The sequence below is a fragment of the Phyllostomus hastatus genome, unplaced genomic scaffold, assembly GCF_019186645.2.
Source record: "Phyllostomus hastatus isolate PE091 unplaced genomic scaffold, TTU_PhHast_1.1 phas_scaffold_255, whole genome shotgun sequence".
Classification (NCBI taxonomy): domain Eukaryota; kingdom Metazoa; phylum Chordata; class Mammalia; order Chiroptera; family Phyllostomidae; genus Phyllostomus; species Phyllostomus hastatus.
Window position 1 is genome coordinate 81,406 of NW_025334019.1, and position 14,316 is coordinate 95,721.

Below are 14,316 nucleotides of genomic sequence, written 5' to 3' on the forward strand. Positions count from 1 at the left end.
GTCCATGTGCCCTTTACACATGTTCCTTGATGTCCCTTTCCCTTCTCTCCCCCACTATCACACTCCCCTCTCCCCTCTGGTCATTGTCAGTTTGTTCTTAATTTCAATGTCTCTGGTTATATTTTGCTTGCTTGTTTGTTTTGTTGATCAGATTCCATTTATAGGTGAAATCATATGGTATTTGTCTTTCACCACCTGGCTTATTTCACCTAGCATAATGCTTTCCAGTTCCATCCATGCTGTTGCAAAGGGTAGGAGCTCCTTCTTTCTTTCTGCTGTGCAGTATTCCATGGTGTAAATGTACCACAGTATTTTGATCCATTCATTTACTGATGGGCACTTAGGTTGCTTCCAGCACTTGGCTATTGTAAATTGTGCTGCTATGAACATTGTGGTGCATAGGTTCTTCTGGATTGGTGTTTCAGAGTTCTTAGGGTATAATCCCAGCAGTGGAATTGCCAGGTCAAAAGGCAGTGCCACTTTTAGTTTTCTGAGGAAATTCCATACTGTCTTCTATGGTGGGTGTGCCAGTCTGCATTCCCACCAACAGTGCACAAGGGTCCCCTTTTCTCCCCATCCTCTCCAACACTTGCTGTTTGTTGATTTGTTCATGATGGCTATTATGACTGGCATGAAGTGGTATCTTACTGTGGTTTTAATTTGCATCTCTCTGATGGCTAGTGATGCTGAGCATCCCTTCGTATGTCCCTGGGCCCTCTGTATGTCCTCCTTGGAGAAGTGTTTGTTCAGTTCCTTTGCCCATTTCTTAATTGGGTTGTTTGTCTTCCTGGAGTATAGTCATGTGAGTTCTATATATATTCTGGAGATCGAACCCTTGTCTGAGGTATCATTGGCAAATATATTTTCCCATATTTTTGGTTCTCTTTTCATTTTGCTGATGTTTTCTTTAGTCATTTAGGAGATTTTTATTTTGATGAAGCCCCATTTGTTTATTCTTTCCTTTTTGTCCCTTGCTCTAGGGAACATATCAGTGAAAATATTTCTGTGTGGAATATCTGAGATTTTCATGCCTATGTTCTCCTGTAGGACTTTAATGGTGTCACAAGTTATGTTTAAGTCTTTTATTCACCTTGAGTTTATTTTTTATATGGTGTAAGTTGGTGGTCGATTTTCACTTTTTTACATGTAGCTGTCCAGCTTTCCCAACACCATTTGTTGAAGAGGCTATTTTTACTCCACTTAATGCTCCTGCCCCCTTTGTTGAATATTAATTGACCATAGATACATGGGTTTCTTTCTGGGCTCTCTATTCTGTCCCATTGATCTATGTGTGTGTTCTTATGTCAGTACCAGACTATTTTAATTACAGTAACCTTGTAATATAGTTTGATACAAGGTATTGTGATTCATCCTACTTTGTTCTTCTTTCTCAAAATTGCTGAGGTTATTCAGGGTCATTTATGATTCCATATAAATGTTTGAAATGTTCATTCTATATCTGTGAAATATGTCATTTGTATTTTAATAGGGATTGCATTGAATCTGTAAATTGCTTTGGGTAGTTATGAACACTTTGATGATGTTAATTCTTCCAATCTATGAACAGGATATATGCTTCCATTTATTTGTGTCTTCCTTAATTTCTTTTTTTAGTGTTGTGTAGTTTTCTGAGTAAAGGTCTTTTGCCTCCTTGATTAGCTTTACTCCTAGGTACTTTATTTTTCTTGTTGGTATAGCAAATGAGATATTTTTTCCTGAGTTGTGTTTTTGATATTTTGTTGTTGATGTACAAAAATGCCTTCGATTTCTGAATATTGACTCTGTATCCTGCTAGTTTGCCAGATTCATTTATTAGGTTGAATAGTTTTTGGTGGAGTGTATAGGATTTTCTATGTATACGAGCATGTCATCTGCAAATAATAACAGTTTTTGCTTCCTCTTTTCCAATTTTGATGCCTTTTATTTCTTTTTGTTGTCTGATTGCTGTGGCTAGGACTTCCAATACTATGTTGAACAGGAGTGGTGAAAGTGGACATCCTTGTCTTGTTCCTGATCTTAGTGGGAAAGTTTTTAGTTTTTGCTCATTGAGTATGATATTGGCTGTATGTCTCTCAAATATGGCTTTCATTATGTTGAGGAATCCTCCCTCTATTCCCACTTTGCTGAGTGTTTTTATCATGAATGGGTGCTGTACCTTATCAAGTACTTTTTCTGCATCTACTGACATGATCAAGTGATTTTTGGCTTTCCTTTTGTTTATGTGAGGTATTACATTATTGACTTGCAAATATTAATAAAAATGTTTAAAATTTGGTTTAAATGAGAATCTAGCCCTTGCTGGGTGGCTCAGTTAGTTGGAACATCATTGGGTACACTGAAATGTTGTGGGTTGTATCCCTGGTCGGGTTGCATACGGGAGGCAACTGATACATGTGTTTCTCTCACATCAATGTGTTTTTTCTCTCCTCTCCCCTCTCTAAAATCACTAAATATATCCTCAGTGAGAATTTTTTTTAAAAACGAGAACCCAGAACCTCTGTATTAAGCTCACTTTGAGATACATATGGCTTTAGGCCTTTCACATGCCTTATTTCACCTACTGCCACCATTTCTCATTTTACAGATATAACATTTAATTTGAAGACTGATTCTAACACAGTTCAAAGTCCAGATTCGAACCTAAATGGGCCAAGGTGGGCCACAAGAACATGCATACATAGTATCCTGGACAAATAGAATAATCCAAATAGTACTTGGAGGTTTGGATTGAATTTTGGTCATTGTACTTTAAGAAAATCTGCTAGTTCAGTTTATCTGGGCCACAAGAACATGCATACATAGTATCCTGGACAAATAGAATAATCCAAATAGTACTTGAAGGTTTGGATTGAATTTTGGTCATTGTACTTTAAGAAAATCTGCTAGTTCAGTTTATCTTGCACTCAAGCTGATTTATGGGGTGGGACTAGGGCAGGAGGCTGGGGATGGGGACAGATTCAGATTCCTGCAACAATGAGTTCCCAAATTCTACACCCTGCCTGTCCTCTGGCCCTTTAAGATCTGTTCTTCAGTCCAGAGCACTGGTCTGCTTCTGTGCATGATCCCTTCCTCTGAGGTCTCAACTAATAAGAGCTTTCTAGGTGCACGAAATGGAGTCTAGGAGGTTTCCTTATGGAGTAGTGCCTGAGCCACAAACATAGAGTTGACTACTGGCCCTACCACCCACTAGTTGTGTGACTTCAGGCAAAGAAATGGAAACTCAGTCTCCTCATCTGGCATATGGGATAACTGCTCCCTCTCAAGATGGCTGAGAAGATTCAGTGAAGTAGTGTATGTTAGCTCCTGCCCAACATGTGATCAGCACTCACTGTCCCTCCCTCTTCACTTCTTTGTCCTTTTTTAACCTTTCACAGGCTGGATAAATTTTAAAAAATAGCAAATACTCTCCTTTTAGCAGAATGAGCTCTCCTAGTGGTGTCCAAATATTCAAAGTTCCCCTAAGCACTCTCTTGCATCTGTGCTAGCTTTATCCTCAGGATAATATTAACCAGTCTCTCCCTGCTCTTCATACCCCTGTTCCTCTCCAAAGCCATGGTCCCTGTCTCAGCCCAAGCCAGCATCACCTGCAACCAGTCTTCTCAAGGTCTTTGTTTCCTGTCCCTCTCTCATCCAGTAGAACCTCTACACTGTGACCAGCTTGATCTTTCTAAATTAGGAATCTAATCCTGTCATTTCCTTTGTACAGAACCACTAACAGCCTCCACCCACTCCCCAAACCTAGACAATAAAGTCTCATCACCAGCACAGTGTTGAGACTCTTATAAGGCCAGTTTCTTCTGGTCTCATTTCCTATCATAACACCACAATTCAATGATCCACCAGGTACCCCAGCTGTCAGCATTAACCTTTCTGGTTGGATGATCAGTAAGGACTTTAACACATAGAGGCACCAGCACTGAGATTGTGTGAATGCCGGAACCTGAATAAAATGTAGAATTTGGTGAATAATAATGAATCAATACTTGTTCATGAATTGTAACAATTCTATTTAAAAACTGGAAAGAGAGAAGTTAAAAGTGAGATAAGATAAACCCATTGAATCAAACTGGAAACCTAGAAGAAATGGGTGATTTCCTAGTAAAAATAAAGATTAATAACATGGACACCAAAATAAGGAAAATATGAACAGATAAATTATCCATCCAGGGACCTCTTTCCCCTGTAGGTTCTCTCATTATTCTGGGGTTCCCCTGTCACAGGACAGGGGAGAAATAGTGACAGAGCTGTTCAGCAGCTCCCCTAAGATCTGACCCTATGCAGGTCTTCATCTCTCCCAGGTGTGGCCTGCCTAGTGACAACCCCATACTGGAAGGAGTCTCAGGGATTAGTTGGCTAGGACTTTCTTGATTGCTAAGAACTGGACACATTTGCTGAAGTAAAATAATCATTTTCTATTGTTGACCCTATTACGGATGTCCCCCATCCCCCCCCCTTTGCCCCCCTCCAAGCCCCACCTTGACCTTCACCACATTGTTGTCTGTTCACAGACTGTTCATACATGCATATATGTTTTTTGGCTGATTTATTACAGTCCGCCCAAACCCCTTCCCCTCTGAGTTGTCTGTTCTATATATCTACTGCCTCTGGTTTTATTCATATTAGATCCTACATATATTAATACTTGCAAGAGGCAAGTTTAAGAATAAGTTTAGACCTGGCAGGTCCAGCTTCTCACACTGTGGCAGTGGGACCTGGTCCCTCTCCACACTCCATCCTAAGTGCCCTTGGGTGGCGCCAGTCACAGGCACAGTCTCTCTCCCTGCATCCAGAGCCTCACCCACTCACCCATCATTCTAAATGGGTGGGATTTTCCTTCCCTTGGGTTCCATGAAAACTCACAGCTTAAAAATGCTAGCTGGACACTGAAACTATCAGGGAGAACACTTTGTGAAATATGATTGTCTAACCACTGTGCTGCACACCTGAAACCAATATAAAGTAATATTAAATGAGAAACATAAATAAAGATATCAAAAATGCCTTTGGCCTGGCTCGGTCATTCTCATCCTTGAACCCATCAGAGCACCCAGAGGATGAAACATGTGATTGGCTAGACGTAGGGTCAGCCCTTTGGAGCTGTTTGGACTGGGAAGAGGTGAGACGAATTCACAAAGGAAAGCTGAGGTGCTGGATTTGGGTAGACCAGATGCTGGGCTGGGGAAAACAGCAGATACCCATCACTGACGGCCCACTGCACAGCTGTGGGATCTGAAGCACACGGAAGGAAGGGGTTCACTTAGGGTCAACAGCTGCAGCCACCCGTTCGGTTATCTTGCTGTGAAGCAATTCCACTTGCTGAAAGAGCAACATTGTTGTTAGTGGTAAATTCACAGCTTCTTCTTGTCTTTGGAAAAGAGATATAAAAAATCACAACATATTTTGGATTTAGATAATGCTTTTGTTTATTGAACAGCATGAATCCAAAATAATTTTGTACACTGTATCCTGACCAAAAGAATGCTTTAATAGCCTTTCTCGATAAGATAAAGCAGTTAAACTGATCTAATGAGTAATCTGGGAACAACGTGGCTTTCCTGGACTGACACCATAGCTCTCATCAGAAGCTGGGAATTTCATAGAAACCTGTTTCCCTACATGCTTTTAGGATTATGTTTTGCCAGCAAAATGAACTTGTGTTGTGACTTGGAAAGCAGCAGAGGGAAGTGGAGGCCAATATCCTGATGGTCAGGGCAGTCAGACAAAGATGCAAAGGTGCCTGGTGTACCCCAGCTTTTCCTCAGTCTCCACTCCACAGCCAGCCCATCCTCCTGATTACTGGCCCTGCTCACCAATTCAGGCACAAGTTAGGTCCTTGGCATCAGGTCCATTGAGGCTGTGGCTTCAACAAACCTTTCCACATGGCAATCCTCACACCCACTTTGGCAAAGAGATACGTAGGGATTGTCAGGTTTTTCAGCAAGCTCCATCCTGTCCGCAGTGCCAGTCCTTCAAGTGCACGTGCTTAGGACAGTTCCTCTTATACCTTGGTGCCTCCCTTCTACACCTTCCTGTCCCAGTTTGTCATATACCTGTATAAACTTGAATCTTGTATTAAGCTCATTGTTTCCTCACTGAATTCAAACTGAATCATAGGTCAACCACCACCACCATTCCACCCCATTTATTATTCTTCAAAAGAGAGTTGTCAGAAAGAGACCTGCTTGTAATGTAGAATAGTGGTGGGGAGTGGGGGTCTTAGTGCTGCTATTATTGTTGTTATACCTATTTCCATCAAGATACCCTGGGAAGCAACCCAATTTAGCAGAGCTAAACAAGGAGAAACTACTATGTGATGTAAGCCATATCCATTCATTCTGAGGGAAACTTATGGATTGTGACACTATGTAACCTTGTGGTCATGCATCTGATCTGAGGTAAAGAGGTAAATACCTACAATCTCTGGGGTTCTTTTTTTGTTGTCTCAACCATGGTCTCAGGATGATAGTTGTGGAGGCTGTGTGGTCATTTCAGGATCTTCCACTGCTTTCAGTATGACCTATATATTTTATTAAGTTCTTTCGTGTCTTTTGGTTTTGAAGAAATTTTATAAACATAAGACAATGCTATTGCTCTTTACTGAAGGCTGCTGTAAGTTACACTTCTTAAGTCTTTTCAGCATAAATACTTTTGTTCTGTAAACTATGGCAAAATGTCGTTGGAAGAAATTAGATTCCAGGAAGAAATTCTAAAACAAGTAACCCACTGTGTTACTCTTAAATTTTATTAATGCCTTCAGTTTGTGCATCACTTAAAACAAGATTATGATTTAAAAGAGCATTCTTATACATAAACAGATCAAAGGATCATTAAGTAATTCATCCCTAAAACATGCACATCATTTTTTTACAGTTGTTTACAAGAAAGGAAATACACTTTAAGTCTCTTTCTTTGGATTAAAGACATTTAGAAATTATTATTCAGGAATGCCAAGTGTTTTCCTGGAACAAATATGTTTTCCAACAGGAAATGCTGATGTACTGAAAAGGCATTAGTGTTGATAAACAAAACTGGAAAAACATTTGCACTATGCATGGTCACCAGGAAAAGAGTTCCACTGCACATGTCAAATAAACGAGTCCGGTAGCATGAATCAAAAGGCTTCAACTGAAAAACAGGTAGCATGAGCCAGACTGTGACATATATATTCAAGGCACATGACTAGGCTAAACAGGTGACTAGCTTTTATTGACTAATTTTTTTTTCTTTCATTGGGAAAATAGTCAAATGTAATTTAATTTCCACTTACTGGCACTTATTGATAAATAAATGTAATCAGATCTCAGGCTGCAAATGCCCTTTCAGATACACACTAAAACTACATACTAGCTGACAGATGCCAGAGTAGCCAAAGCAGTATGATTACGCTCCAGTTTTCTTACAGTGCATTTAAATGAATGTTAAACTGTCTTGTATTGTTTCTATACATCGCACTGCCTACCCTTCTTTCACAAAAGAATTATTCAAAACTAGGCAGTTAAAGAACTTATTAAACCACAAAGGATTCTCAGACTACTATTCAACAACAGTCAAACCCAAACCCTGGAGTTAACTGTTGACTATATTCTGTTTGGGCTTTTCCTAGATGGGCAAAAAAATTCCCGTGCTACCTCCCTTCGTACAGCTAAACTGCCAGCACATTCACTGTGATTCTCTCCTTTTTCTTTGGTGAGCCAGAGGAATTTGCCTCTTCACTCCCTCCAATACATATTCTATTAACTATATAATTGTCCTAATATCAACTGAATAATATCAACTGAAGAAAAGTATATATTAAAAAACATAACCTTCTAATAAACCAGCCTCTTCTCAAATTAACTGCAATGGGGAAATAGAAGATACCAAACTCTGCGAGGTTTATAAATGGTCAAAATGTTCTTGAAAGTGAACACTAGGAGGTCAAAGATAACTCCATGTGCTTCTAATGGGCTAGCAAAATGTTCTCCATCTGACTGAGAGAAAATGTCTAATACTTGCTCTGCTTCGGCTCCTAGAAGCGAGCAGCACCAACAATTTAATAACAATTTCCCAAATAACAATGATTCTCCACTTATATTGTTTTCAAGCACCTAGAATTCTTCAAGAACAAAAAACAAAGATGAGATGTTACCTATACTATCTGCTTCTTGAATATTTTTGCGTGCACATACAAAATTCACCTCTAGATATAGTAGATAGCTCAGAAGACTGGTGCTTTCCGCCTTGGTGACAACTTTGTGCAATCACAAGCAAAAATGTTTCTCTAAGTAAATGACAGGAGTAGTTAACCAAACAGACAAACAAAAAGCTTAGTAAAGCTACTGCTGCAACGAATGGTTCAATCTGAAGTGTACTGGAATAAACTGGTTGACAGGACAAAGATCAATATGGATGCACAGTATAAGATTAAAAACAGAAAAAGAAAGAAGGTTGAAGAGACTGGCAGAAACCATCTGTCAGTATTAAAAGGCTTAAATCACATGGAGTTTTCAACCTCTTGTTCTCTCATATCCTTGGTTACTGACAACTTTTTGTTTATTTCTTCACACAGTTTGGCCATGTAAATCCACCACAGAGAGGTGACACGATGATATAGATGAACACCTGGAAAGAGGAAAAAGGCAATATTATTTTCTTGAATCTATCGTAGGCTCCTAAATAATATGTAAAGCAGTATAAAGACCTAATAACAAATACTGGTTCCATCAGAGTAGCAGTTGTGTAATACACTAATTTAGTATTTTCAAAGATATGAGTTGAATTAAAGTGATCCTTTCTGATATAATTCTCATGGATTTGCATAAATCCATGAGAATTATGCTTTTATCACAGAAAGCATAATTCTACTGTGCTTTTTCTAGTGGGAAAGAAAGCAGTGGGGTTGCTTCTCTTCACTGGAAACTAGAAAGAATTCAGCTATGTGAGAAACTCTTATTGATACATCATTAATAGTCATAAACATTACAAATTATAATTCATTTGAAGTATTGTTTTATTATTAAGTACATTCTTAAGTTTTATGCATGGATTAATCTATCATTATTAGGATAAAAATTTAAAATGTACAGTAGATACTCTACATTTATATTAACTGTGAGTAAGAATGTTGCTACTAACCTTTCAGTAGGTAATGACACACTAATTATAATTACCAAATCAAAGGAAAGCTGCTGGTAAAAGAAAGACAGCAAGGATAGAGTACATTTGTTAACAAGTACACAAGTTCCGTGATAAAAAAGGTTAAACTATGTATAATAAGAGTTCTTAAAAATTTAAAACATGGTTATAATAAACAAACAAACAAACAAATAAATAAAAGAGCTGGACAGTAGAATAAACAGAGCTGAAAATAAATTTACTTTGCTGGAACAGTTAGTAGAATGAGTCTCCCAGAATGAAATGCAAAATGGAGTTTAAACATGCTGAAAAGGTTGCTAGACATGCAGAATAGTTCAAAGAGGTCCAGTATCTGTTTACATGTGGGTACCAAAAGAAGAACAGCATATAAACTAATTTATACTTACAGATAAGAAAACTACTAAATCAATAATAGGAAATTATACTTATCATGCATTAAAAAGTACTGCATAATAACCTCTAAGTATTTATCCCAGAAATCAGTTAATAATAGTTATCCCAGAAAGAAGTTATTCCAATAATAGTCAATTATAAAAGCAGTTATTAATATAATTCAATACATTAATATAAAATGTAAGTAGTCACATTATCAATTCATTGAGTAGAGAAATTTCATTTCCTAAAATTAAATGCTTATTCCTGATAAAATGTTTTAGCAAACTAGAAATAAAACTGCCCGGGTTGGATAGCTCAGGTGGTTAGGGCATCATCCTGATACACTAAGGTTGTGGGTTCAATCTACAGTCATGGCACATACAAAAATCAACCAATAAATGCATAAAATAAAACAAACTGATGTCCCCCCTCAAATCAATAAATACAAATTGAAAAAATAAAAAATATAGAAATAAAAGTTGTTTAACTTGACAATAAAAATCCAACAAGAATTCAGAGTAAATATCACTCTTTTTAAATTTTTTTAAACATTCTCTTTTTTTAAAGATCACTTATTTATTTATTTTTAGAGAGGGGATGGCAGGAAGAAAGAGAGGGAAACATCAATGTTTGGTTGCCTCTTGAGTGCCCCCTACCAGGGTCCTGGCCCACAACCTAGGCATGTACCCTAGACTGCGAATCGAACTGGTGACCCTTTGGTTCACAGGCCAGCACTAAATCTACTGAGCCACACCAGCCAGGGCTAAATGTCACTCTTAAAAATGAAATATTAGAAGCATTTCAATTAAAACTGGGAACTAAATAAAGATGCCCATTGACATCATAATTACTCAATACTGCTAGTAAATACAAGAAAAATATATAATTATATAAAATTATATATAAAGTGTGTGTGTGTGAATTTGATGAAGTTAAAATTTTTAACAGATGGTATTATAAATTTACCACTATACCAGGGGTCAGTAAAATATAGCCCATGGCCTACAAGCTAAGAATGGTAAATGCTTGCTTAAAAATAAGAATAGCCCTGGGTGGTGTAGCTCAGTGGATTGAGCGCAGATCTGCAAACCAAAGAATTGCCGGTTTGATTCCCAGTCAGGGCACATCCCTGGGTTGATGGCCAGGTCCCCAGTAGGAGGCACTTGAGAGGCAACCACACATTGATGTTTCCCTCCCTCTCTTTCTCCTTCCCTTCCCCTCTCTCTAAAAATAAATAAATAAAATCATTAAAAAGAAATTAAAAGAATACGTGATAGACTATATAGAGCCCACAAAGCCTAAAATATTTATCATCCAGCACTTTCAGAATGTTTGCTGACTCCTGACCTATAGCATACAGAAGAATCAACTATTCCAGCTAATAAAAGTTATGCAAATTTCCAGACACAAAATACATCAATTAGAGAAGAGAAACCAGCGATAAATAGAAAATGACATAAACTAGAAAAGAGAAATATAATTAGAAACTATGGAATCAATTTAAAAAATGCGATATTAAAAGAATCCCATTTCAGTAGCAACAAAAACATTACATATCCAGGAATATTTGGAATGGCTTGCACAGCTCCTTACATATAAGGATTCTACATAGGGATATGGGGTTTAAGTAGAGATAATATTTCAATGTGACTTCATGGGAAAGCCACTGTTTGGTCATGTGTTTCACCATTAAAAGTTATACGTAGCTCATTGTAGAGTGCTAATTATTAGAAAGTATTCTAAGCCCTAGTTGGTGTGGCTCAGTGGACTGAGTGCAAGCCTGCAAACCAAAGGGTCACTGGTTCAATTCCCAGACAGGGCACACACCTGGGTTGTGGGCCAGGTCCCCAGTAAGGGGCGCACTAGAGGCAACCACACATTAATGTTTCTCTGCCTCTCTTTCTCCCTTCCTTCCCCTCTGTATAAAAATAAATAAGATCTTTGAAAAAAAAACAGAATTCCAGCCCCTAATTTCTTAGAGATTAAAACATAAAACCACATAAAAGGATAAAAACTTACAATTGATACGATGATGATGATGATAGTAAGTTTGAGATTCTTCATACACATGGCTCGGGCAAGATTTCTGCTGGTTGTTTTGAAGGTGACAGACTAGGAAAAAAACACAAATTTGCTTGATTTCTGGCACTGACTACACGACTGATTTGCAGCACTACCTGCAAAACTTTTACCTTCATTAATTCTGTTAAGTTCCAGTGTTCTTTACCCCTTCTCTCTCTTCCCTGTAGAAATGGCCATTCATAATCCCTAGTCCCCAAAAGCAGAACTCTTCCAGGTCTATGGCAAGCAGTATTAGCCCATTGGAAAGGCTTCCCTCCTTTTTCTTCTCCACCATATCCATGCACATAATGTAAAGCACCAGAAGTGATTCTTCCTGCTAGTAGAAAAGCCTTATCCTCTTTATGCTTCCAATAAGAAAGGCTTCTTCTAAGCCAGCTGGCTGCAAACACATTTGCCTACTCTGCCCAGTATAATTCTGGGATTTTGAATAATGCCCATTCAATTTCCATATGAAGATGTGTATTGACTTGCAGTTCTTCGGTTATCCATTTTCTTTTGAAACATCAGTTTCTCAGTATCTACTGAACCATTCCCAGCAGGACAGAAGCAGTTCAAAACAAGCAAACAATAAAATTTCCTAATTGCCCAGCAATTCTACTCCTAGGTATATACCCAAAAGAGATGTATGCACAAGTTCACCAAAAGACATGTACAAAAATATTTCCAACTGTACTATATGACTTATCTCAAAAGTGGAAATGATCCAAATGCCTATGAACTGTACTATGTAGTGAAGAACTTAAACTTGTCCCAAAGGGGTATGACCTTTGCCCGTAGCTCCTGGGAGGTAAAATCTTTGCTTGCCTGGGGTATATTGGGCTAGCCAAGTGTGATTTAAGGTGGGGCTTATTCACTACAGAGACCAACTGTATGATTTAGGGTAGAGGCTTTGGGTCACACATAGAGAAAGTGGAGTCTGCAGACAAATCAAGCAAGTAGGCAATCAGTCAATTGTGCCTACATAATAAAACATCGATGAAAACTGAATACCACGGCTTGGGCAAGCTTCCCTGCTTGATAATACTCTATGCATGCTGTAACACATGTATGCTGGGAGACTAACATGTTCTAACTCCATGCAGACATGACAACACAGGCTCTGGGTTTGGTACTGTCCCAAACTCCCCCGTATGTGCTTCTTTGCCTTGGCTGACCTTAATCTGTATCCTTCGCCTGTAATAAACCATAACAGTGAGTATGACAGCTTTCATGGAGGTCTGTGAGTCCCTCTAGTAAACGATCAAACCTGAGGGTGGTTTTGGGAACAAATAAACTTGCAGTTGGTGTCAGAACTGAGGGTGGTCTTCAAGTATGTGCCCTCTAAACTGTATAGTTTGTAAATTCCTCAACTGTCTGAACTCTTTGAAATTACTTACAAACTAAATCACAATAAAGAATTCCAGAAATAAGAAGATAATGTAGATAAGAAAAAGCAGTGAGCAATGAAACTAATAAAACTGAAAAGAGTTATGTCATTCAGTTGGTTGGGGTGGAGATTCCTCCACAACCCTCAAGTCAATATTTGAACATTGACAAATTATCTACTTATCTTATTTTACATATTTTTAATTAAATTTATTGGGGTGACATTAGTTAATAAGATTATGTAGGTTTCAAGTGAATGATACATGAACTGTTTATTGCATTGTGTGCCCACCACCCAAATCAAATCATTTTCCATCACCATATATTTGTCCCCATTACCCTTTACTACCCTCCCACACTCCTTCCCTCTGGTAACCACCATACTCTTGCCTGTGCCTATGAGTTTCAATTTTATGCCCCACATATGAATGAAATCATGTTTCTTAGCTTTTTCTGACTGACTTGTTTTGCTTACAATAATAGTCTCAAGGACCATCCATGTTGTCATAAATGGCAGTATTTCATCTTTCCTTATGGCTGAGTAATATTCCATTGAATATACGTACCACACCTTCTTTATCCAGTCATCTATTGAAAGATACTGTGGTTGATTCCATGTCTTGGCCATCATGAATAATGCTGCAATGAACATAAGGCTACACAGATCTTTGTGAATAAATGTGTTCAAATTTTGGGGGTCGATACCCAAAGGAGGGGTTGCTGGGTCATATGGTAACTGCAGCCTTAATTTTTTGAGGAACCTCCATACTATTTTCCATAGTGGCTGTACCAGTCTACATTCCCACCAGCAGTGAATGAGAGTTCCTTTTTCTCTACAAACTCTTCCTCACTTGTCATTACTTGTCTTGTTGATAATGGCCATTCTAATAGATGTGAGGTGATATCTCATTGTTTTGATTTGCATTTCCCTAATTGCTAGTGAAGTTGAGCATCATTTCATATATCTGTTGGCCATTTGTATACCCTCTCCGGAGAAGAATCTATTCAGGTCCTCTGCTCATTTTTTAATTGGATTGTTTGTTTGGTGTTGAGTTGTAAAAGTTCTTTAATATAGTTTGGATATTAAACCTTTGTCTTTGTTGTTGGTTTCTTTCATTGTGCAGAAGTATTTTAGTTTGTTATAGTCCCATTCATTTATTTTTTTCCTTTACTTCCCTTGCTGTTGGGATCAAATTCATAAAATGCCCTCTAAGACCAAGGCCCCTAAGTTTAGTACCTATGGTTTCTTCTATGTAATACACTGTTTTAGATTTTGTATTTAGGTCTTTGATCCATTCTGAATTCATTTTTGTACATGGGGACAAACAGTAGTCTAGTTTCATTCTTTTCATGTGGCTT

General features: G+C 38.1%; 1 protein-coding gene across 2 annotated transcripts in view; it reads right to left on the minus strand.

Moving 5' to 3' along the window:
• Positions 1 to 6,721: 6,721 nt before the first annotated feature.
• VAMP7 (vesicle associated membrane protein 7) overlaps positions 6,722 to 14,316 on the minus strand; it is a 43,817-nt gene continuing 36,222 nt past the window's right edge. For both annotated transcript variants that reach the window (XM_045817388.1, XM_045817387.1), the window contains 2 exons: positions 11,530 to 11,622; positions 6,722 to 8,601 (listed from right to left, as the gene is read on the minus strand). In XM_045817388.1, coding sequence (XP_045673344.1) covers positions 8,533 to 8,601; positions 11,530 to 11,622 — 162 coding nt within the window. In that variant the 3' untranslated portion in view covers positions 6,722 to 8,532. The remainder of the gene's footprint in view (positions 8,602 to 11,529; positions 11,623 to 14,316) is intronic.